The sequence below is a fragment of the Lactuca virosa genome, chromosome 4 (genome assembly GCF_052849685.1).
Source record: "Lactuca virosa cultivar CGN04683 chromosome 4, Lactuca_virosa_CGN04683_v6, whole genome shotgun sequence".
NCBI classification, from domain to species: domain Eukaryota; kingdom Viridiplantae; phylum Streptophyta; class Magnoliopsida; order Asterales; family Asteraceae; genus Lactuca; species Lactuca virosa.
In genome coordinates this window covers 199,938,573-199,965,200 of record NC_136429.1, presented here as the reverse complement: position 1 = coordinate 199,965,200, position 26,628 = coordinate 199,938,573, and the positions used below count along the sequence as shown (strand labels likewise).

General features: G+C 36.8%; 1 protein-coding gene across 1 annotated transcript; it reads left to right on the top strand.

The window, feature by feature from the left end:
* Positions 1-22,252: 22,252 nt before the first annotated feature.
* LOC145105499 (delta-1-pyrroline-5-carboxylate synthase-like) lies at positions 22,253-25,786 on the top strand. Its single transcript, XM_079042589.1, has 5 exons — positions 22,253-22,372; positions 25,151-25,231; positions 25,310-25,474; positions 25,550-25,627; positions 25,697-25,786. Exons 1-5 carry the CDS (start codon positions 22,253-22,255, stop codon positions 25,784-25,786), a joined length of 534 nt encoding a protein of 177 aa, XP_078898715.1.
* The last annotated feature ends 842 nt before the right edge of the window (positions 25,787-26,628 follow it).

Here is a 26,628-nt window from a genome sequence, read left to right as displayed (position 1 = left end):
TTTCTATACCCAAAGTTCTGATTTGGAAAGTATGTTCTGTACTAGAAAGTTGTGCATTGACTCTGTGTCCTATGACTTGACTCATACCTGGTACCCTTATGATGAATCAATGTCTACTGGACATATATATCTAGGATCGAATAGATAATAGACTGGGTGAATCTGCTCCAAGCCCACAACCAAACAAGGAACAGGAAGTGAAGCGGAGAGCACACATCCTATTACATGTCGGATCCTATTGATATATATATATGTATCCTTTGGTGTATACATTAAGGAATCATAAGGTTAGCATTATGGCCCTTTCTACTAAACGTAGCCTTCTACCAACGCATCAAATGTTATGTATGTTTGTCTCTTGTATTAGTGTGTATTTTCCTGCATGAGACTCTCATTAACGAAATATAGATTATACATTAATGAATATGTGAGAAGTTCACAAAGTAAGTGTAATAGGGAAAATAATATTTTACCTCAGCAGTGACACTGCTGGCTATAAAGTAAAAAAATACAGACTCCAGGTAGTATTAAATGAACAATACACCTCGGGGAGTCTTAGGTAATAAAATACAGACTCCAGGTAGTGTTAAATGGACAATACACCTCGGGGAGTCTTTAGTAGTATTTAATCCCAAGTTGGTAAATTAAAGGTTTAAATGTGAACTCGTATGTAACTGAGAAGATATATTATTATATTTCATCACCTCGTGTCTGCTAACCCAGACACGTGTAATCGTACTAAAGTTAACGGAAACCGGAAAGATATATTTTACGTGCTTTTCCCTGGTACTTAGTGTGGTGTGCTTTTCCCTGGTACTTAGTCTGCTTTTCCCTGGTACTTGGTGTGCTTCTCCCTGGTACTTAGTGTGCTTTTCCCTAGTACTTAGTGTGGTGTATTTCTCTCTGTGCTAGTTATAGTATGTTTCCCCTTTGTACTTGTTATAGTATGTTCTCCTCTGTACTTATTATAGTATGTTTCTCTATGTATCTGTTATAGTATGAGCTGAACCCTTAAACTATACCTGTTATAGTTTACTAGTAATATACTTGAATTGACTCTTTGTATGCTTTATTGTATTAGAAGAAAATGAATAGTGTCTTCCTAAACTATACCTATTATATTTTACTAATGTTTTCCTTGAACTGTTATTGAAAAGACTCTTTTATCTACTAAGTTATGTCTGTACTTTAAAAACGGAGTTTTGTGAAACTAAAAAGTAACATAACTTTAAAAGAGTTTTTGAAATGTTTTGATCACTTATAAAAGACATAAGCAATCTTTTGAAAGGTGTCTTATAGCAAACATTTACACAATTAACATTGTGTTTAACTTGTATTCCCCCTCCCCTTAGAAGCATTTAAAACAGTTAAAAGATTCATTACGGGGTATGAACTCACCTGATGTGGGTGATTCAACGCATATGCATGTAAGGATGAGAAGTTCCACGAATGAAGTCCCGAGACACAACAAGTCCTAAATGACATACATTGGCATATATTGACATAAATATAGTGCCTGGAGGCAACCAAATGCAAGGAAACACCTCACGAGACTAGGAAACACTTTGACCAAGTGTTGGAATCACATGTGATTGACCTAAAGGGGTGTTTATGGCCATGGCTTGGTGTTTACGGCCATGTGTTTACGGCCAAGGGAGTTTACGGCCGTAAACTCATGGTCAAAGATGCATATGAGGGTGTTTGAAGGCTAGGGAGGCTTGAAGGAATTTTGCTCTACACAAGGATGAGAAAGACCAACTCAATGGAGAGTGTTGAGGTGTTTACGGCCAAGGGAGTTTACTCCTGGCCGTAAACTCTCTAAATGGTCACATTTAGGGTCTTAAAGGTAGGGAGTCTCAATGGTTCAAGTGTTCTACGGTTTAGCAAGGGTCTAGAGGTGTTTAAGGTCCAAGACTTGACCTTAATTGGAGTTTACGGCCAAGGGAGTTTACTCATGGGCCGTAAACTCTCTAATGATGAGTTTAGTGATGATTCAAGGTCTTACAAAGCACAAGTGAGTGTTCTAGCCTCAAATCCTAGCCTTAGGAAGAGTTTATGGCCAAAATGGCACCTTTATAGGGGTTTACGGCCATGGGAGATTGCTTGGCCGTAAACTCCTTTTGGTCCTTCATTCTTTATGTTTTCAAGGTCCTAAGCACGAAACTTAACTGGATATCAAGAATAGGGAAGAGTACTTACGATATAGAGGCTTGAAAGGGTCGATTTTGGCCAAGAACACTAGTATGTGTTCTTGGTGTTCTTGGTGAAACCTGAAGATCTAAGAAAAGTTGATTTTCATGGATGAAATCAAAGAGTGTAACTAGTAGATGAAGTGTAACAACAAATCAAGGAAAGAACACTTACGTTTTTGATGATTTAAGATGATGAACTCGATGATACTTGAGAGGATTTGGAAGTGTTCTTGAGTTGGAAATGAAATAATGAAAGAAAATGAAGGATATGAGCCTATAAGGTGGGAGTTTACGGCTCACCTTGACTTTACGGCTGTAAACTTAAGTGTTGTGGCCGTGAACTCCTTTTGATGAGGGTTAAGGCTCGAATGTTGCACAGTGTCTGTAGCAGGTACTTCCCAACACTTATTCCTTAAGTGTAATAGGCTAAAACTCCTTAGGATGACCTTTAACCAGGCTAGAACTCATTACTCTTGAGACTGACACTTAGTTGAGTTGACTGACTGAGCTTAAAAAGCAAAAAAAAAATGTGGGTTGTCACAGACACGCAACTAGCTAGATGACAAGTTAGTGACAATGCTATCACTGGTCCGTAAATCATTCGAGAAACTACGGAGAAAATCGTACAAATCTGGGAGCGACTTAAAGCTTCCAGAGATAGACAGGAAAGCTACGCTGACAAAAGAATAAAACCTTTGGAATTCCAGGTTGGTGACCGCGTCATGTTGAAGGTCTCACCCTGGAAGGGAATGATATGCTTTGGAAAGCATGACAAGCTGAATCCAAGGTACATCGGACCATTCGAGATTCTTGCTAGAATCGGTCCAGTAGCTTAGAAACTCCGACTAACTCAAGAACTAAGTAACATAAATCCTGTTTTCCACTTCTCGAACATGAAAAAGTGTCTTTCCGACGAGACTCTTGTAATCCCACTCGACAAAATCAAGATCAACGAGAGCCTCAACTTCGTGGAAGAACCAATAGAGATCATGGACCGAGAGGTCAAGCAAACGAAGCAAAGTCGTATCCCGATAGTGAAGGTTCGCTGGAATGCCATGCGGGGACCTGAATTCACTTGGGAGCGCGAGGATCAAATGAAACTGAAATATCCTCATATTTTTACTTAGTTATTTGTAATTGCTTAATTGCTTAGACTCTAATTTCGAGACGAAATTCTCTCTAACGGGGGGATGATGTGACAACCCGAAATTTCTATCTTGTACGTTCATTCAATTCAATCAAAGTCAGACTAGTTTCTGCTATCTTTTAGCACTATTAAGGGTCTGTTTGAGAGTTTATGAGCATAGTATAATGTATGAATGGATGCTAGGATGAGTTAGCTTGAGATCGGGAGGATAAATTCGAACCATAAAACCACTCACAAGGTGTTCACGGCCGTGAACCACCTCCTATATATATTAGAATGACCTCAGTTTCTTCTCATTTCTCCTCCTCCCAACCGTGAACACATCCCTTCTCTCTCAAAAAGTCTCAACCGTGAACACTGTAAAGCCTAAAAAACGTAAGTGTTTCACCCTTAATCTTATCATACTTGAAGGACTACTAGATCGTAGCCTTGATTTGTCAAGTTTCATCATCATCTTCATGAGTTTGAAGGGATCACAGCCGTGAACCCTTCATAAGGGTCGTGAACCACTCATAGATTCATAGGGTCGTGAACACGTCATGAGCCCGTGAACTCCTTAAGGCCGCAAACCCATCCATGGGTGGCCGTAAACCCCTACCAAGCTTCCATTTGTGAGCCTAACACTTCATTTAGGGTGTTTCCCATACTAGTTAAAAGTTGTAACCACTAATTAAATACACATATATGTGAATATATGCCTTATAGGATCCAACTATGCTTCGGAACTTCAATTGTGAACACAAGCATCCTATATCTATCTTACCTTCCAGTTCACTCACAATCAGGTGAGTTCATACCCCCGTATTTTCATAGATTTCACTGTTTTAAGGGGGCGGGGGAATACAAGTCTAACACAAGTATTTTGTGTTATAAACAAATGGTTTCAAATATCTTATCAAAATGGATTTCAGTTATCATCAAATCAAATAGTTTTCAATGATTGTATTAAAATGACATTAGGTCACCAAAGAGTATTTCAAAATATTAAACTTCTTTTAAATATTTTTATAAACTTATATTTCTCCCATAAATCATATTTATATATATATATATATATATATATATATATATATATATATATATATATATATATATATATATATATATTTATATAAATAAGATTTAAAAGGCTTAAGACTGATAACCCACTTTGGTTCCTTTTCCTTGTTTGGATGTGGGATTATAAGTATCAGTTATTTGTCCGAGTGTCATTTAAATTTTACTTATATATATTTGTATATCTCTACAAGTATAAAAGTTAGTTCATTAAGTTCAATTACCCTTTGTAACATGTTGAGCAAGGGGTTGCATTCACGAATACTCGGTATCAATTCAGAAAGTACAAATAAATTATAATAGGTATAATTTATGAATCACAGAACATTAATTCACAATTCAAGTATACTAAAGTACATTGTTTTACAAGAACAAAAGTTTGATTCAAAACTAATCAAGAGTATACACCTTTCATAAACATGTTAAGAATACTACTTCAAAAACATATTGTCAATCATTTATTTCAGAATGATTGGATTTTCATAATCAATATACATGTAACGTTTATATACTTTTTATGAGTCATTTGATACAGGTTGTTTAATTCATTTAAACAATATAGTTAAAGTCTTGACATTATAACCAGAATCTCCAGCCGGGGATCGAAACAATGTGTGTATAGATCTATATTGGGATTGACAACCCCGCACTCAGACTGCTAGCTACAGTTAGGCATACACGCCTATGAGTGACAGTTGTTATGAACAAATTTTCAATGCCTTCAATGCGTTGGGTCAGGCCATCTAGTCTCAGTATGGTTATAATAACTCATTAAAAAGATATTAACAATATGTTAGTGTATAATTAACTAAACTTAAGTACATTTCCAAGGTACTACTTTTACAAGATACATTTTAAAGTATTACATTACAGTTTACAATAACAGTTGGTGGAACCAGGCACACTCACAGTTACAAGTTTTACAAAAAGGAATACAAATACAGAACGTTGGTTTACAAACAGAACAATTTTATGTGATTAAAACTACTTTTCATATATAGCACAAAATATAGGATTTTCTGGAACAGTTTACATATTCAAGAAACAGAAAACATTCTTTAAAACGTAAACACTTATGAACTCACTCAACTTTATGTTGATACTTTGTTTTCAAATTACTTGTATTCTCAGGGAACCAGTAGACAGGTGCTCCCCGAGCTTTTGAGAAGATGGAGCTATTTGTGTCTTGTCTTCTTCTTTTGTATAACTATTTGGTTTCAGTATACAATGATGAACACACATGTAAATACTTATACTTTTTAAATACATTGGTTGTTTGCACTCTGATTACTATAATGCATGTGTTGTGATACTACAAATGAAGTCATCCACCCCCGGACGTTTCTGCCGTCTGGTTTTGGGGGTGTGACAGCCGCCAACCTAAAATTCCAAGGGTTTTCGTCTCTTGTCTACGTAGCTCTATTGTCAATCTCGAGAGGCTTTCAGTCGTTCACGAATTTGAGCAATCTTCTCTGTCGTTTCCCTGATGATCTTCGGGCCAGTGAGAGTGCTGTCAGGAACTTGTCCTTTAGCTAACTGTGTATCGCCCACTTACGCCCATCACAGAGGTGATATGCACTTGCGGCCAAAGAGAGCTTCAAATGGAGCAGCCTTGATGACGGTGTGATAACTGTTGTTATATGAGAACTCGATAAATGGTAAATGGGTATCCCACACTTTACCAAAGTCGATCACACAAGATCTCAGCATGTCTTCTAGTGTCTGGATAGTTCTCTCACTCTGCCCGTCTGTTTGTGGGTGATAAGCTTATTGGATTAGGTGTCTAAGCCCATAACTATAATTGGTATGTATTTAACCCGAGAGTAGCATGGTCCATTTGGGTTGCCTTCACCAGGACAACTTGATGGATTTTTGAGAAGTGCTTACTATGATGTGTTAATATATTATAAGTTATAATATATTAATAATCATATAATTTAATTAGTATTGATCAAGAATTAATTTGGAATTAATTTTGTGATCAAAAGAGACTAATTAGATATATGGGGATTGATTTGGTAAATCAATAATTCTTATAGTGTGGGCCAATTGTTATTGGCTAAACGAATATGGTGGTCCATTGATAGTCCATGGAGGTTTAACCCATGGAGCCTAAGGAAATAAGAGGTCATGGGCATTAGGGTTTTGCATGGATGAAACCCTAGACCTTGTCACACTATAAAAAGGACCCATAGTCACCAAAATCGGCACCTATACATTCTAAGGAGGAGATAGCCGATTTTGTGTGACAAGAAGCTTCTCTCAAAAAGCATATTTTGTTCATGGTGTTTGTGAACCATTTGAGGTTCAACACTTGGGGCACTAAGTTCTTATAGCCCAATGTCTTTCAAGCAACACCAAATATATCAAGACTTCAAGCCACATAAAAGGTATGTTACTCTAACTAGTATCTTTTATTGTTTATGACAAATTGCATGCTAGTTATAGGTTTAATGCCTTGGAAAGCATTTGCATGTATAATTAGTGAAAACATAGATCCAAGGTATTTAGGGTTGTATGTGCACCATAGGATGTTGTAGTATACTAAAACCCATCATTGGTATAAGAACCATTGGTTGTTTTCAATTATACTTGATGCAAATTGCTGAAAAAAGCTGAAAAAATCTAAATTTTGCTGTCTGGACAAGGGACTCGACGAGTCCATTAAGGGACTCGACGAGTCCATGTACAAACTCATCCAACTCGTCCATTTTGTTCTTGCAGTCAGCGAGTTGGACCCCTTGACAGCATATCTTCAAGTTTTCTAGCTGGAATTGGACTAGGAACATTACCCTAAGCTGTGTTTGAACTTATAAACCTGTTTTTATGTGGTAATGTTCATGCTAATCCAATTAAAAAGATAATTGTCAATAGATTCATGTTTTGTATTAGTTTAGTGGTTAGGCTAATTACATGAAAATTGTTTGATTTGAATTATCGTGTTCTTATGAGTCAGTTTAGATTAATAGGAAAATTATGTGATAATTTGTTTTCGATCCAAATTGATCTAAAAGTTGTTCATAAAATGTGTTTTTGTAACTTGTCCTCAAGTTATATGAAAAGTCTCATTTATGATTTTTTAAACTCATAAGATTTCAATAAGTTATGAAAAATGAAAAGTCTCATTTTTTAAATGTTTCAAAGTCTTCCATAACTTGTCCACAAGTTATGGAACTTGAAGAGTTTTTCATTAAAACTACTTTAAACTCATAAGTTATGAAAACCAAAAGTTTTTGAAATGTTCAAAACTTATCCTCAAGTTTTGGAATTTGTAAAGTTTCCCCCATAAATACTTTAATTCCATGTAAACCCTTAGAATTTTAAAATTTAAAATTCAACCCTTATACTATTATAATATTAATAATTAATAGTTATATATATGTATAAGAACAAAGTCAGTCTAACCGTTAGTAGGCCTCATTCACGAAGTCGGTCTATAAGGGGGGTATAAGGTTACTGCCTATAAAATGGCAGTTTAATGGGTGTCCACTCTCACCCACCGCTTCTTTGACTGGTGGAGGGTCGTTAGCCGAACGTGTAGGACATGACTATAATTCTCCCTTCATTAAAAGTATAATGATAAATACTAAGTAACTAAACACTTATAAATTCCCAATCTTAGTTACTTAGTAAAATGTTAATTTGGTGCTAACCCATGAAATTACACTTTGTACCTTACCAACTCGTTGGTAGAGCGTGTGTGGGTAACCGGCACACTAACATGGACTAGTAAGAGTGGCAAAGGGTGACTTAATGTTTATCATAGATCGTTGGAGCGCGTGTGGGTAACCGGAACATCGATTAGGTGATAAAGATTAAGGGTACCAAGTAATTTGCATGGTTATGCACACCTTATTTGTGATCCTCAATATCCCAGTCACAAACTTGAGAGGTCACAATCGAGATTTAAACATGCCATTGAAAAGTTCAATGAATCTCAAAAGATCTAGGAGTTTCAAACCAATTAAAACCTAATACCTATTTCGTTTTTCATGGTAGAAATTGGTGAATCGTCATTTGCCTACCTTCAAATATATTAGAGCTTGGATTACGGCATCCCTCTTCCAAGTTATAAAATATTGTGTTGGGTCCTAGCCTTAATATTTCGTATTGGGTGTTATATTAAGGACTTAAATCAACTAACTTGAATTTCTCCCATTATAGATGTCTGGTTCAGACAACTATGATCTTCCCAAATCCCTTGGAACAAGCTTTCCTAATGAAGATGATGTCCCGTGGTTGGATCATGGAAATCATACTTCATTTCCTCCACCTCCTCCAATTATTCTCCCTAAACCACAAGTTCTTGAATAGTTCAAGGTCACTCAAGCCCTATTGGCAAGCAAAGTCTATGTGTGCTCACATCTTGGAGATGAAGTCACATATTGACAAGCCGGGAGAGTTGGGTGTCAAAGTCTTGAGGAAGTTGGTTATTGACTAGGTTCTTCAATCACTTTCTAAGTCACATAGTGAGTTCCTTTAGGACTACTATATGACAGACCATGACATGACCCTTAATGATCTTACCTATTTGTTTGATGCTGGTGAATCAACAATGATTTGGAGCACTGGTAAAGCAAATTTGATTGGAAGATCGACTTCCCAAACTTCCATGGACGTTGACAATAGTAACATTGGAAATCCACAAAAGCTTTCTCTTCCCAATGGAAAGGGATCGACCATAGTCAACTTGGTTGACCAAATGGTAAAGAGAAAGGCTAAGTCTGAGATAGTCCCGTGTAGCATTCCCAAAGAGTCCATATGTTTCTTTTGCCGGAGGAAGGGGCATTGGTTGCGAAGCTGCCCTATTTACCTGAAAGATCATGAGGATGGTAAATTCAAAAAGTTTGACTCTACTTCGGGTAAAGTCCATTATCTAACTCTATTAATTTCCTATTTGGAGATTCTTATTACATGATGTGACTAGGTCGCATGTTGATGTTTTAAGAATCAAAGAAATGAGGAAGCTTAAAGGAAGAATATGTTGATTATGATCACGAAGATGGATTTCGATCACATGGTTCGGTGATTAGAATTCTGAGTTGTTTCTTAAGAGTTGGGATATATTGCCTAAGAATAAATAACAACATTGTTTTCACATGCATTTGCATTGTAAGGATAAGTTTTTTCCGCAAGTTTTAAAATAAAATAAAAGGTTTTATTTTTTATTTATTTTAAATATCCTTATAGTGACATTTGTGAAATATTGTTGTTTATATGATTCCATTGATAGCAATATTGGAAAATGGATTTGATTCTTTCGTTTGTGGTAGTGTCATAATTTACCAAAGAAGGAAAGATTCTCATCACCTAAGTTTCAGTTGGATAGAAACTTGGAATCATGTAACTTGTATTGTATAATGAATGAGAATTTTCACATTTGGGAAATTAAGACTAATTCCTTGATCACATGTGTATGTGAGTCAAGTGAAGGGCTAGGAGATCGGGTACACTTGGTTGTGCACAGATCAGGTCCACCACAAAGAATGATAAGGTTGTTCTTCATGATTTACTAAAGTTTAGTAAATATGGTTGTACTTACAAGTTTAAGTATAATTCTGAAACATTGGAAAAGTTTCAATGTGTGGCAGAATGAATAAGAAGAATCAAATTAGGCAGAAAGATAAAAGTTTCTCAAATCGGAAAAGATTGGAGAGTACTTGAGTATCTTGTTTTATGATTATCTTAGTTATTATGACCCAGATTCCAATTGATTCTTTAAGGACATCTTAGTGCATTTGTTTGGCTAAGAAGAGGAATCGTGGATTGTTGAAATTGGTTAAATCAAAAAGATGAATCATACTTCGTTCCAAAACAAGTCTTAGAGTCATACTCCACGATTGTAACTTGAGTGACATAATCTTAAGAAGGTTTATAACACTTGTCAAATGTAGAGTAAAATGTTTCCTTACTCTTGTACATTTGAAATTGGCAAGTTGTGATGTTTTTGGATACAACAAAGACCAACTAAGACCAATTGAGTGAAGTGTTTATCTTGATAAGAATCCACACTAACTCTTGAATATTTGTTTTGTCAAGTAATGGTTCTTGACAAGAGAATCTTATATGTCAAGAGGTCAGTGGGAGTCTTAGAGATCTTGAAAAGTTTCAAGAACTAATCAAGGGTATTGTTTATCACGAGCACACGACTTGAGGTTTATAACCTATCGTGTTTACATATTCTTATTTCTATGCCCATTCCAGTCAAAAGTTGACTATGCATGTGAGTTCCATGAGTTCTCAATTGTTTGAATAACTACTTGGAAGCAATGGTAGGCCCTTGTGCTACCAAGTGGCAAGAAGTTAAGATTGCAGAAGTTGAGTCCATATAGTTTGGAGTTGTCACTAACCTTGTCTTGTGATTATGGTTATGACAAATTCACATGGATAGGAACACATACACCATATAATCTAAGTGTCATAACGTTTCTCTCCGATTCATGAAAATGATGGTGATGAAACGCTTTCACTAAGTAGATTTTAAGTAAATAGCAATTGTGATATTTTCATTCTCAAATTCTTTAATGGAGCGTGTGTGGGTAACCGGCACACTAACATGGACTTGTGAGAAATGGCAAAGGTCTAAACAATTGAGACTTTGATTATGGCATCCCTTTTCATAGTTCTAGAAATTTTTTAGACACTCATATGAGCTGTAAGGAAAGGTGTATGATTTTGATAAAGTTTTATCAAAGCATCGTGTATCAGAAATCTGAACTTTAGTAAGAAAGTCAATAAAGTATTGATTTCTAGAAGTCCAACTGATTTCTGGATACATGTTAAAGCTAGTGGGAGAATAATAATTATCATGTTAGTGGGAGCATGATAATTATGATAAGTGTTGAAAGTTAGCAACGTTAATTATAGAAAACAAAAGTTTCAATTGGGAAAAGTTGTTTTGCTATAATTAAGGGAGAGGAAATTATACTTCATTTCAATTCTAAAAGCTTAGATTGAGATTTTAATCATCTGTAGTCAAGGATATATATATATATATATATATATATATATATATATATATATATATATATATATATATATATATGAATTTTATGTTGGAATGGTTCAACATAAGAAAATTCTATATTGCGTTTTCAAAAATTCGATTATGATTATGGCATCCCTCTTCATAGTCAAATTATGAAAACATGGCAAATAAAAAATATTGTAGCAAAAGACTGGTCTAGGATCATGTCTTTATGTGAGACATCATGAATCGTGTCCCATACGCTTCGGATATATGATCAATTACATGTGCTATAATATTCATCCTTTCTAAATTTTCCAAATGCCTAGGCAATTAAGAGGGGAAAAGGTCTAGGATTGTATATGACTAAAGTGATTAAGCAGATGTCGAGGACAATCTGAGGTTTACCAAAGATTGGTTGCTCATGGACAGTTAGAAGTATGGTGTAAATTCTTGGAAAGGACCATATGGACATATTCTGAAAGGAGGCAACTCTTGTTCAGAAGTTATAGTCAAAATGGGAATATGGAAATGTTTACGTAAGTGGAAGTTATACATTAAATCTGTGTAAGATTAGAAGACTTAATGCAAGAAGGATGTTCAAAGGAATGTACTTTGAATTTGAGACTTCGTTTCCATTGGAATACTCAGTAATGTTTGTTGACAAGTCTTTGTGACTTTGTGCATAGTCATTACAAGAGTATCAATGCATATAAGTTTAGAATCTAACATATTTCGGTAAATGGCAGGAATTCGGAATTCTTACATTTACGATTTGGATTAGGGATTGTGAAATGAGAATCATTGGAATCATGTTCAATTGGTGTATTTCACAAAGTAGAGATCATAGACAAACATAGTGTGTATAGTTGGAGTATGGCATAACTATTGTTTGGACAAACATAGTGTGCATTCTTGGAGCAAGGCATGACTATTGTTTTGATTCAAGTATAAAGTTGGTTATTTGAAACATTATACAATGAATAATGAGTAATCAATATGGTGTTTAAATAAAAGGTGTTTTGTTTACTCTCAAAGGTGCTTGAGGCCATATAGGATTAGTATTATTCTTGTGTTTCACTTTGCATGTTTTGACTTCCCGAGTAACTAGGTTATTCAAACTCTCCACAGTCAATCATACTTTGGAAGTAAGTATGAGGCAAGACTAGCATGAATGGGCCTGTAGTTTGTCTAGGTGGCCTAGACATAGCTGCAGTATTCATGAGTGCTCCTGGAATAAGATTCGAGTATTTAATTAAACCCTCTCTCATTTGACTCACTTCATGGATTTTATCACGAGTGATCATGAGACGATAATATCTTATATTCTTCAAACGGAGTCGTGTGAGTTGTAGTTGCGCGTTGGTTGCACATTGACATATGTAAACGCAACTAGTAACTTGGTTGTTATAAAACATATCGTTGTGTGTAATTTGATGACTAAGTACAATCGAATATTTGGGTCAAAGTTTATCCATATCTTTTACCCTTAGAGGGATAAAAGCGATATACGTAGGCCCCTCGATGATTTGATGATGACAAACGTAAGTGCTCGGCCAGGCATGGACTGATTTGATTTGTTCAATTAGTCAGTCGTCATAAATCGGAAATCGGGAAACAACAAATGGACAAAGAGAATGATTATAATCCATGTCTCATTCCATATTATATCTAGAATGGAGGAATATATGATCCCTTATCTAATGGACACATCATTGACTAGATCAGAGTTCGACATCGGCTTCTAAGAGCTACGATTGCTAGTCGGGTCGTACATGCAATAATAGTTATTAGACTTATCCAAGTGGGAGACTGTTGGATTAGGTGTCTAAGCCCATAAATATAATTGGTATGTATTTGACCCGAGAGTAGCATGGTCCATTTGGGTTGCCTTCACAAGGACAATTTGATGGATTTTTGAGAAGAGCTTATTATGATGTGTTAATATATTATAAGTTATAATATATTAATAATCATATAATTTAATTAGTATTGATCAAGAATTAATTTGGAATTAATTTTGTGATCAAAAGAGACTAATTAGATATATGGGGATTGATTTGGTAAATCAATAATTCTTATAGTGTGGGCCAATTCTTATGGGCTAAACCAATATGGTGGTCCATGGATAGTCCATGGAGGTTTAACCCATTGAGCCTAAGGAAAGGAAAGGTCATGGGCATTAGGGTTTTGAATGGATGAAACCCTAGACCTTGTCACACTATAAAAAGGACCCATAGTCACCAAAATCGGAACCTATGCATTCTATGGAGGAGATAGCCGATTTTGTGTGACAAGAAGCTTCTCTCAAAAAGTCATATTTTGTTCATGGTGTTTGTGAACTATTTGAGGTGCAACACTTGGGGCACTAAGTTCTTAAAGCCCAAAGCCTTTCAAGAAACACCAAATACATCAAGACTTCAAGCCACATAAAAGGTATGTTACTCAAACTAGTATCTTGTATTGTTTATGACAAATTGCATGCTAGTTATAGGTTTAATGCCTTGGAAACCATTTGCATGTATAATTAGTGAAAACATAGATCGAAGGTATTTAGGGTTGTATGTGCACCATAGGATGTTGTAGTATACTAAAACCCATCAAGGCTATACTCATGTCCAACCTAGTTCCCATGTATTTTTGAAGTGACTGCCAGAACCGAGAGGTAAATCGACTATATCTGTCAGAGATAATAGATATAGGTACTCCATGTAATCGTACTATTTCCCTGATGTATGTTCTGGTCAGTTTTTCCATCTAGTCTGTTTCTTTGATTGGTAGGAAGTGTGCGGACTTGGTTAACTGGTCGATGATTACCGATACTGTATCAAGACCACCCATTGTCTTGGGTAATTTGGTTATGAAATCCATTGTAATCCGTTCCCACTTCCACTCAGGTATTTCTGGTTGTTGTAATAAACCTAAGGGATTTTGGTATTCCAACTTTACTTTGGCACAAGTCAGACACTTGCCCACATAGGTAGCAATTTATGCTTTCATGTTCGGTGACCAATACAATTTTTTAAGGTCCAGATACATCTTTTCTGAACCCGGGTGGACGGAGTATCTAGTCTTATGTGCTTCATTCATGACAACCTCCCTGTAACCACCGAATATTGGGGTCCAGATCCGGTCCATGAAATAACGAACTCCCTCTCCCTTGATCTCAAAGTTATTCTCCATTCCCATTACGGATTCATCCGCCATCTTTTTTGGTTTTAAGGCTTCTAGATGAGCCTTTTTTATTTGTGTGGATAGATGGAAATGGATTGTCATGGTTAGTGCCTTCACCCTACGACCTGTATACTCCTTCCGAATAAGGGCGTTTGCTACTACATTGGCTTTGTCGGGATCATAGCGAATTTCGCATTCGTAATCATTGAGTAATTTCACCCATTGTCGTTGTCTCATGCTAAGTTCCTTCTGATCAAAGATGTTTTGAAGGCTTTTGTGATTTGTAAAGATGGTGCACTTTGTGCCGTAGAGGTAGTGTCTCCAGATCTTTAGAGCAAACACTACCGCTCCAAACTCAAGGTCATGAGTAGTGTAGTTGACCTCATGAGTTTTTAATTGTCGTGAGGCATAGGCGATAACTTTTCCTCACTGCATAAGTACACATCCCAGTCCTTTATTGGATGCATCGCAGTATACAACGAAGTCTTCCGTCCCTTCAGGTAGAGATAGAATAGGCGCGCTGCACAGACCTTGTTTCAGAGATTGGAATGCAGCATCTTGTTTCTCTCGCCAGTTGAAAGTTACACCCTTCTGAGTCAGGGTAGTAAGTGGTTTAGCAATCCTTGAGAAGTTCGGTATGAATCTGCGGCAATAGACAGCAAGGCCTAAGAATTGGCGGATTTCCGTTGGTGTTTTTGGTGCTGACCAATTCTTGATTGCTTTAATTTTGGTGGGGTCCACGTGTATTGCTTCTACGCTGACCACGTGACCTAGGAATTCTACTTTCTGAATCCAAAATTCGCATTTTGTGAACTTCACATAAAGCTTTTCTACTCATAATGTTTCCAAGACTTGTCGAAGGTGTTAACTATGCTCCTCCTTGCCTTGCGAGTAGATGAGTATATCGTCTATGAACACATTTGCAAATTTGTCTAGGAAAGGACGACATACCCTGTTCATTAAGTCCATGAACACTGTGGGTGCATTGGTTAGTCCGAAGGGCTTCACTACAAATTCGTAGTGACCATAACGCATTTGAAATGCCGTTTTGGGAACATCGCTTTCCTGGACTCGTAATTGGTGATATCCGGATCTCAGGTCGATCTTTGAAAAGTAGTTTTTTCCTTGGAGTTGATCGAACAAATCGTCTATTCGTGGTAGCGGGTATCAGTTCTTAATGGAGAGCTTGTTTAGTTCATGATAGTCGATGCACATTCAGAACGATCCATCCTTCTTCTTTACGAACATGACCGGTGCTCCCCAAGGTGAGAAGCTTGGTCGAATGAATCCCTTACTGAGTAGTTCGTTTAGTTGGCTGGATAATTCTTGCATCTCAGCTGGTGATAGGCGATACGGGTATTTGGCTACTGGGGTAGCTCCAGGAATAAGATCGATTCTAAATTCGACATGTCGGGTAGGAGGTACTCCTGGAAGATCCTCAGGAAATATGTCAGGAAAATTACAGACTTCAGGAATGCTCCTGAGGCATTTCACTTCTTGCTTTTCATTCACGACATGTGCCAAGAATACTTGATATTCTTTGCGTAAGTATTTCAGAGATTTAATACAGAGAATGATGCGAAGATTCGTACTGGGTTTATCGCCATAGATAATGAGGGTTTCGCCATTTGGCAGATTAAGGCGAACGACTTTTTCGTAGCATAGAATATCAGCATGATGTGGACATAGCCAATCCATGCCGATGATGACATCGAAACTTTTTATTGAGACTGGCATGAGGTTGATTTGAAAAGTAGGGTTGTTTAATGAGAGGGTACAGTCTACGTATATGTCGTTAGTGTTTTCCGTCTTTCCATTTTCCATCTCGACGGTGAGTGTTTCGTTTAATGATTTTGGTGTTTAATTGAGTAAACACTTAAACTGGTGACTCACAAAACTCCTCTCTGCTCCACTATCAAACAGTATGCACGCATAATGTTAGGGTGCAAAGTCATGCTTGGATGTGGATTCTTAGGCTTACTCTCTTGTATGTGTAAACGGGTTGAGTCTTTCCTATAAATAGGAAGTGAGTGACTCCCATTATGTAAGATCATGTATTGGAGTGTTAGACTAGAGAGAGAATTTGTACAAGACCCACTTTTTATATCCTTTCTATATATAATATGAGCTTAAACATATTTATTTACTACTTGTGCTCTTGAGTTTGTATTATGGTTCACTAGATCTTTTCTTATTCCGCACATGCCATCATAATCAACACCACTACACATAAGAGTCATTAAGGAGAAACGTACCCGTAACCACAATTGGGTCTGCCACTGCCTCCTCATGTCCTATCGGCAGTACCCTTCCTACTTCCCCTGCATTCTTTGTTTTCGGGCAATCCCTCTTAATATGCCATGTTTCTCCGCATCTGTAGCAAGTGCGGCTCGCTCCTCTATTCGCGGCATATTGCTTATTGCATATCCGTAGCAAGTGTCCTTTCTTGTTGCACTTCGTGCAATACATTTCCCGACACACACCGGCATGGTGGTAGTTACAGTTATTGCATTTCGGAAGATTCCCAGCATATTGCTTAGCGCGTGCTAGGGCTATTGGGACAGTGATGGCGTGAGTTGCCACCACTTGTTGTCTTTTGGAGTTTTCCTCTATTGTTTTGTTTTTCCTTTTGTTCCAAGGCCTTCTTCAGTTGTGACTTCCCTTCGGTTGTTCAGTAGCGGCTGTTATCGTCCCCTGACGGACTCCATGGTTAATGAGTTGTTGCGCCAAACGTTTTGCGCTGTCGAAAGTAATAGGATTAGACGCTAATACATACCCTTGGATCTGGGGTGACAATCCCCATAGGTATCTTTCCACCTTTTTCGATTCCGGGGTTATCATCCCGAGACACAGTACAGAGAGATCACATCATCTGGTCGTGTAGGCAGTGAGGTCAGATTGATTTATTTTGAGGGTCCACAACTCTTGCTCCAATTTTTCCACTTTGCCCATTGGGCAATATTCTTCTAACATCAAGATCTTCAGATCTTCCCAGCTCATGGAATTTGCCATTGGGAGGGTTATAGCTTTGACATGGCTCTTCCACCAAGTAAGAGCTCTGTCAGAGAAGGTGCATGCTGCTTATTTAACTTTATTTGTTTCTGGACACGCACATATTTCGAAGACTGGTTCAGTCTTTTCGAACCATTGCATCAGTGCGATTACTCCACTTCCGTTGAAGGTTTTAGGTTTCCCGTTGGTAAAGTCTTTGTATGAACACTCTTTAGGGTGCCCATGACTTTCTCCATGGTTCGAGTGATTGGTACCAATTCCCCATCTATTGGTGCCGCTTGCGTTAAATTGTGTTATTGGAGCTGTTACGGCAGAAGTTACCGCAGCTTGGAACATAGCAACATCATATTGTGGAGGTGGTTGAGTTGGTGGAGTATTGTTCAAACATATGGGATTCTTTCTTGGCGGCATCTTTTTCTACAAGATTTAATGAGGAAATGATGATAAGTTCTTTATGGTAGTTATGAGTCAGGTGATATTGAACGAGATATATATTAGTTTTAAATGCATTATATCCTGACTAATATAGTGTTCTATTAAGCGATTTACAATAAATGTCTACTAATATAAGTAAACAATCGCCAATTTCGTTTATCGCAACACTCGTAATGCATTTGTATAGTGTTCCATACCATGTCCTTTTAATTTCACTTGGTGTATACAAGTTGTATGTAATTAAAGCTAAATAGATTGTTGAACAAAATGGATCTGCCTTAAGTCTGCAACCAAAATGTTATGAAACAAAATGTTTATGAAAATTGTAGTAACTCCCAATGAAGAAAAATTCTTGTCATTTTCATTGATATATTGTCTAGTACATATAGTTAGGAAAATTTGACCTGGATATAGGTCTATATTACGTCAACACAAAGGAAAATTAGACAACATTACGACCTACGAGTAGTGTCTTCACTTAATCGTAGGGTGGAGTTTTACATATAGTTAAAAGTAGTATATATATGCTAGATCCTAGTCTATATCAAAATAGAAGTAGTGTAAACACTACTTGCGGCGAGTACGGTTCTTGGCAATGGATTTTGTAGTCTGGTGCTCTCTTCCTATCATACGCCTCTCTAGTGTAGTTTGATGTTTCATGAGTGCTCTAATTTCGGCTTGAGCAGCAATCATCTCTTCATGAAGAATCTCAGTGTGGTGTCTAGTGTGATTGTGATCTCCGTCCAGACGACGAAGATTAATGCTGTTGATTTGGGAGGTAGCAATGACTTCCAGAATTCGGTTGATCGATATTCGAGATTGATCAACCAGACAAGAAATACGACATACTATAACAGGGAGGGCCCTGTTAGCTGAACCTCCATTGCTGATGTTGTAGAAGCCTCTGTTCATACCGAAAGGAGAGCGTTGTCCTTGCTGCTGGCTCCACCTATGTAGTTCTTCGCCCCATGCTGGTATCGGACCTTGTAAATCCTGTCTGGCTGCGGGGTTTTGTTTAACCGGCGGTGGGTTGTATACTTCTGGATATGAGTCTGTACCTTCTGAATCCTCCTCGGGATCTTCTTCAGGATCATCTTCAATCCAACCATTATTCCCTTGATCAGGGAAGTAGGGATCTCCGTGCGGGGGATATCCTGCCATAATGTCTATATGAGAATATATAGAATGTAAACATGTTGTTTTATAGTATTACAAAGTACTCTTATAGTATTTTAAATGATAAAGGTTCTTTGTATGGTTTATTGGTAAGTTTTAGACTTGTTGCAACACCATGATCACTCCCAAACACATGTTGGTCGTATCTCAAATAAATATAGTTGCTCGGGCTATATTTATCCCAGATATGATTACATAACTGTCTAGGTTTGATTGTATTATTCAACATCTAAATACTTCTGTTTTGTTCTATTTGTGATACTTGTCCTGATATGTAAACATGTATGTTCTTTTATAAAATATTATTGTATTAAAAGTATAACTCTTGGTCAGAGTGTTTTAGTCCCATTGTATTTATAGTTGTGTATCTTATATGGATTGATATACTTAGTTCACTATAAACAATGTTTTGATACCAATCTGTCACACCCCCAAACCTGAACGGCTGAAACATTCGGGTTGTATACTGCTATACTGAATCTTAGAAAAACCATAACTTCTTCATACGAAGTCAGATTTGGACGTTCTTTTTATGCACACTCTCGGTTTAACGTATACTACAACTTTCATTTAGATACCTAAGGCTAAAATTCATGTTATCATAAATTCATTTTTTTACGCTACACAGCGTCGTGCCGGTTCCGTCGCGAAACTTCGATAAGTCATAACTTCTTCGTTACAACTCTGATTTCAGCGTTCTTTATATTTTCAGAAACCTTGTCACGACCACTACAAGTTTCTTCATAGATATCGAGTTTATCTAATATTTTATTTTTGAAGATCATTTTTATCTTAATTTATACATCTTTATAAATAAGTAATTACACATATTATTTGAATAATTTCTCTTTGTTACTTTAAAAACTAGTTAGAAAGGTTGACCTAGACTGTTACATTCACCTGAAATATTGGGTTGTTACAGGAACTCCCTCTAACACCCTCTAACTAGTTTATGAATACAGTTTCATACCACCAAAACCAGATAAATCTTCGAATGAAAGGTCTCACATTACAACGGTTGGACTCAGACAAGAGTTGCGTAATAGGGTTAAACCTAACCTTCTAAAATTATCTAATCTCAGTAACATGTAACTTAGAGTATTCACTTACTAGTTAGATGATGTTAATGGGAACTCCTAAAAGCACAAAACAAGCAGCATTCGAGCATTGAGTAATCGGAATCAAGGCAAAATGTAAATAAGGCATCCTATCACTGACTGATCAGTACTAGCATGCAAGTCGATAAAATCTTACAGTAGGCATATAACAAGAACATGTATGAGTATTTTCGGAAAACTTATTTGAGCTCAGTCGATTGCATGCACCACACCCCTTTCTTTTATTAGAAAATCATTTGATTAAAACATTTCTTTTTATAAAAATCTATCTAACACTCAGTTTGAGTTCATACACACTCGAGAGTATGCCCGGATCCCTCAAGCCAAGTCTATGATACCAACTTGTAACATCCCAAAACCTAGAACCAAATTTTTTATTTTTTTATTAAATAAAACATAAACCAAACGTGTTTATAAAAACCATAATGAAATCATAAGGTATCCATAATTATCCAAAATACATCAGAGTCAATAAAGACGAAAACCATGGTGTGTGCGATGCGATATATCCCGAGCTCTTCCCCTTCGATCTAGAATTACCTAAAACATAAACAGAAAACCGTAAGCACGAAGCTTGGTGAGTTCCCCAAAGTACCACATACCATACATATCATATATACACCAGGCCCCTGTTCGGCATTGGGCCTCACCTGATATTAATCGGGACCCGACCGACACACGACTGTTAGTAACATGCGATGGGCCCCGGCCAACACACACATCAGACCCTGCCTGGCATCGGGCCCTGCCCGGTATACATACAAACATGTACAACACATGCAAGAGTCATACAGATAGGTAGCATACACCTAATAGTAATCCATGACCCGGCGTTGGTTCTTTCTACCCGCCAAAGACTGGGAGGAGACTCACCTCAAACTGCTGAAAAAAATCAGATAAATGATCGAGCTGTTGATCCAGGAAATCTCTGCACTAAATACGATCAAATAATACACTAATAAAAAATTAGGTCATAAACCGTAGCCGAGAGTCTAAGTCTTTAATCCCGACTCCTAGGGTAAAAGACCATTTTACCCTTACCTTATTGGGGAAAAATAATGATAGACCAAAACCCCAAAATGGCCCAAACTAGTCCAAAGGCCCAAAAGATCATCTGGTGGGTACCCCCTATGTACCACCAGAGTACACCCCGCGTACTCTTAATAACCAACTTGCGGGAATCAAAAATAGTACGCACATCATACTCAAAAGTACTCCCAACGTACTGGCCAGAGATCATTGTCTCAATCAAATGGGTTAATCCCTTAATGCATTGTCCTCCAAACCTTAGATCTACTTCCAAATAACATCTAAATCTATAAATTTTGCGACCCAATACCGAAACCTATTTCCAAAACTCCTTACAAAGGGCAACAACTCATGCATGGTGAATCAAAACCTCTAAGATTCGGTTTGTATACTTCATGGACGTCAAATCTAATAAGAAATTCCACTCTAAGGTTATGGAGTAGCCCATACTCCCATGAACCAAGGTGATGGTACCAAAAGCTCTTCAATCTACCCACAAATGAGATCTAAACAAAAGAACCATCAAAGTAAGAAATTTTTACCTCCAGAAGATTGAAAAGAAGAAGATAGCTCTGGATCTTGAGGCTCCAAGTCCAATAATGAACCACCATAAAGATTCTTTTTCTTCTAATGCACCAAAACAACACCAAAACTCAACCAATAGCTCAAGAAGCCACCGAAGAAGGCTAGGATTTCATTTCTATCTTTAGAGGGAAGGAGGATGATGAGGGGAAAGGTCTTGAGTCCATAAAGATTCTTAAATAGGGTTCAAACCCTAAAAATAAGGGTTCGTCCCTGGACAACGTACGCCCCGCGTACTAGAAGTACGCCCGACATCCGCACTCCTTCCTAAAAGTTTCACTTTTCACCCCTTGAAACCAAATTTGTAAACTAATTTAATATCAAGGGTCAAAATAAGAAATACCTTGGAACCGAATGTTACATAATGGCGATGTCTTCCACACCCGTAGCATATCACTTCTGCTTTCCATTGCCCAACATGATTCTTCTTGCATTTACTGCACCAGCTTGCCTCACTATTACCCATAGGTCTCTTGTTGTTGGGGTTTAACCGTTAGGTTTACTTTTCTTATTGGACCTTGAGAATCCTTCACATTTCCTTTTCTCGCCGACTTCGGTTTTCTCAGAAGCTCTCCTCTTGATCCTGTCTTCTACTTACCTTGCAGCCCAGATGGTTGCCTCATAAATATGTGCGTGCTTAATCGACATATAATACTCCCATGGTGTCCCTTTGGAGTACCTATCAATCTTGGATAATTCATCAGGGACCTTAGACAAGGAAAATTCCATTTTTTCAGTGAAAGTGTTGGTATATTCAATAACGGTCATGCTTCCCTTCTTCAATGTTATGAGTTGATTCTCAAACCCAAACATGTTCTTAGCTAAGCAGAATCTGCGCTTGAAGTGGGTCAAGACTTCTTCCCTTGTTAGTTGTAGAGTCTTGTTAGGACTTAATATTTTTCTCAACACATTCCACCAACAGATTGCTACACCATTCAACTGCCTCACAACGTAGGTTGTTTGAATCTTCCCACTGGATCTTCCTTCCCCTTAAATTATGACGGCTTGCAAGTCATGACATCCTTATACTTGTCGTAGCATCTAGTGTCATCACTTCTTCGGATCCCTGGTTCTTCTAGTCGTTGATAACTCTCAGACTCATTGTTTCCTTCCTCGACCATTTTTGCATGAGAAAGAACCGGCCCATGATTAATTTGCTCAATAACTAGGTTCGTTGATCACTAGTATTCAACCCTAGAATTAGTCGGCCCCTGTGTTAGGAGTTCCATAAACTCATGCCTTTGTTGATCTAGCAGGTTCTGCAACATCAATCGAACTTCATCCATCGGGAGCTAAGCAGCTCCTGCTTCGACATTTTGAGGTTCTGGGCTTCCTTCGTCATTGACGAATCTACCGTTCCTTGTCATCTTCATGACATTCTATGCTCGAAGGTTCGAGTATTCTGTTATAGTAATCATTTACTTATTATATATATATATATATATATATATATATATATATATATATATATATATATATATATATATATATATATATATATATATATATATATATTAGTTATTAAGGAATATTCCCTAAGTATTCTAGTGCTTGTGTCACTTTAGATATACTACCTAAAATAAAATAGACGCACACCTCACAATCATTGCTTAGCATTCTAAGTTTAAGTCTACCAATTTCCCTAAAATTCGTAGTTCGCTTACTAATGTTTTAATACTAACTGTGACATCTCCAAATTTATGGCCATTTAAAACTTTTTCTCTATGTTTATTTTAAATCAGAGTGATCTTTATTAATATGAAATATATCCCATAAAAAGTATTTTTCGATGAGAAATATTTTTCATTGATTAATAAAAATTTGGGATGTCATACCAGATACAGAAACATAAGCATAAACAAGCCTTACATCAGAATTTAGCAGCCTACGAAATCCTTAAGTCTATAAGCAGGTAATTACCTTATCTATAAGTACCTTCGTATCGCTACATGTGATATAAAAAACCTGAGTGGGTCAGGTTGGGAAACCTGGTGAGCACAAATGGTTTTCAACCCATAATATTATAATCTTTAATTGTATAATCTTCAGCACTTAAATAACTCAGTTACGCCATTCCCGTTATTCTTCCTTCTTAATCCTAGAATGGTGATCTCGGGAGATCTTTTCTAAAGGATGCTTGACAATATTCCTCTATAATTTCCCAAAATGATTGGGGACAACAGTATGATAATACTTTTTACATAGCACAACATTACAAATAGTACTTTGGGTAAGCACGAAAGTACAATAGTACTTTGGTTAGACACGACAGTGTGATTGTACTTTGGTTAGGCATGACAGTATGATAGTATTTTGGTTAGGCACGACGAGTTACAACTTATCATTTCACAAAACTCTCACTAACCTATCATAGCCACTATCTCACACAACCCAATCACAACTCCTCATTATTTCGTACAACCGTTTACTACCCAATCATATTATTAGTTATAATATACAATTAGATCTAGTAACAATCATATCATATTGTACAAATATATTAAACACAACGAAAACAACTCACATAACATTTAAGCATTTATACACTACAAGAAAAATACCCTTCAATGACACGCGAACAATGACACGCATTGATTTACGACACACATTTTTTGTGTGTCCTAGAAGTAATGCCAGCCTTCCAGATTTTGAAGGATAGAGGACACGCATTTGTGCGTGCCCTAAAATTATTGTCCCACAAAAAAATATAAACACGGAGGGCGCTTTATTTTAAATGTGCGTCCTCTGTGAATGTCGCTTTATAATTTTTACTCAAAACGAGCGTTCGGAAATGAAATCAATTAAAATTCTAATTTTGAACTACCCTGCTTCAAGATATCCCTTCACTCTCTTCTTCCCTACCCTCTACAAACCCTAATCACGATACAATTTCTGCTTTGAGGCATGTATGTGACCTTATATTTCTCCACCGCCTTCAACATGTTCTCGTAATCAAATCTCTCCATGAGAACCAGCATCTCGCCAACCAATGCCGCCCCGATCAGCATAAAGAATCTGAAAACGTGAAATTGAAGGGATGATTCTAGGGCTTTTTTCAAGAACACACACTTATCGGTATCACTATCTTTATCTCTATTTATCTCTCTCTCTCTCTCTCTCTCTCTCTCTCTCTCTTTCTCTCTCTTTCTCTCTCTCTCTCTCTCTCTCTCTCTCTTTCTCTCTCTCTCTCTCTCTCTTTCTCTCTCTCTCTCACACACACACAAAAAAAAATTGAAGGGACAATTCTTGGGCTTTTTTCAAGAACTATAAATGGGTGTCAAATGGGGATTTAAATGCACGTGACATCGCAGTAGCAGCAAGAGAAAGTTCTAGGCGTCTTCAGGTATGTTTTTATTGGTTTATTATAATCATGTTTATAAGTAGAAGTTTTGATTTATTGATATATTTTAATGAATTGAAGGCCATGTCTGCGAAGGGAAGAAGTAAGATATTACTTGATATAGTTGATTCTCTTGAAGCAAATGAGAAAGTGATTGTACATGAAAATGAAGCTCGTGTTTCTGTTGCTCAAGATGTTGGATATGAAGCATCGTTAGTTTCTTGGTTGCCTCTAAAGCCTGGGAAGGTGAGTCATAAATTTATAAATAAAATCAGACAAATTTCTTTCTGTAAGTCTCATTTTATTATTATATTTTTGTAGGTTGCTAGTCTTGTGAAAACCATACGTGTGCTTGCAAATATGGAAGATCTTATTGAACAAGTATTAAAGAGAGCAGAGGTAAAGTCCATACTATAATATACAATCATGATTTATGAAATAAAATAATCTTGTATTTGTTTAATGTAGCTTTCAGATGGATTCATATTAGATAAGACATCGTCTCCTTTGAGTGTGCTTCATATTATATTTGAGTCTCACCCCGAGGCACTAGTTTAGGTACAATAATATATCAGTTAATGCTGCCATAATGATGTATGGATATGTATGTGTCTTAATTGCAACTATATTTTTGTTCACGTAGTTTTATTCAAGTTTGGATATGTATGTCTGGATATGTATGGGCTCTTGTTTAATTCCTGTTATAACATCCTTCTGCCAGTTTTTTCTTGGCTATTTTCCCTGAGCTTGCATCTGTCACATGTTGTATTATACTTGGATTGCTATAGGGATGCCCAGTGTTTGTTTCCTTGTTGCACTTGATATTGGAAGTGATCTTTGATGGCTTCCATGTGATTGTGTGCAGTGTGCTCCACTTTCAGTAAGATACTATGGTAGTCCGTAAACGAAAAAAACATTTGAGTAATAGTGAAGAAATTGCATTCTGTTCTTTACATTGATTGTTCTTGTTGTATGTTACTCATTAGATTAAGTGAGTTCATAAGAAAATGTGATTAATTTCAGGCTGAGGAACTGTATTATAAGTAATGTTGGAGATGTTGAGTTAGCAGCAGTTCCATGTGGATTTGGAAATGCTATTGGTAATAAGGTAACTACTTTTCTAAAGTCTCATTTACTTTTATTTATGTAATAATAACAACTTATAAATTTACTAGTTTCAACAGGGAGATGTTGGATTGAGGATGAGAATCTATGGGCAGATTATATGTTTTGTGAACTGTAACTTTGCTGCACATCTGGATGTTGTTAACAGGAATAATGACTGTACATTGAGTTCATGATAATCACTTCAGAAACTATATCAAATTAAGTTTCTGTAATGTCTTTGAAAACTCTAATCAATTTCTACTTTTATCTAATCCATTACTGAGCACCAGGTG

What these genes read in the sequence shown, in the direction of transcription:
- LOC145105499 (XM_079042589.1), top strand. Translation starts at nt 22,253, where the DNA reads ATGGCGATGTCTTCCACACCCGTAGCATATCACTTCTGCTTTCCATTG. An exon ending in ATAGGTCTCTTGTTGTTGGG is followed by an intron (nt 22,373 to 25,150) that starts GTTTAACCGTTA and finishes GCTTTTTTCAAG; the next exon opens with AACTATAAATGGGTGTCAAA. An exon ending in TGCCTCTAAAGCCTGGGAAG is followed by an intron (nt 25,475 to 25,549) that starts GTGAGTCATAAA and finishes ATATTTTTGTAG; the next exon opens with GTTGCTAGTCTTGTGAAAAC.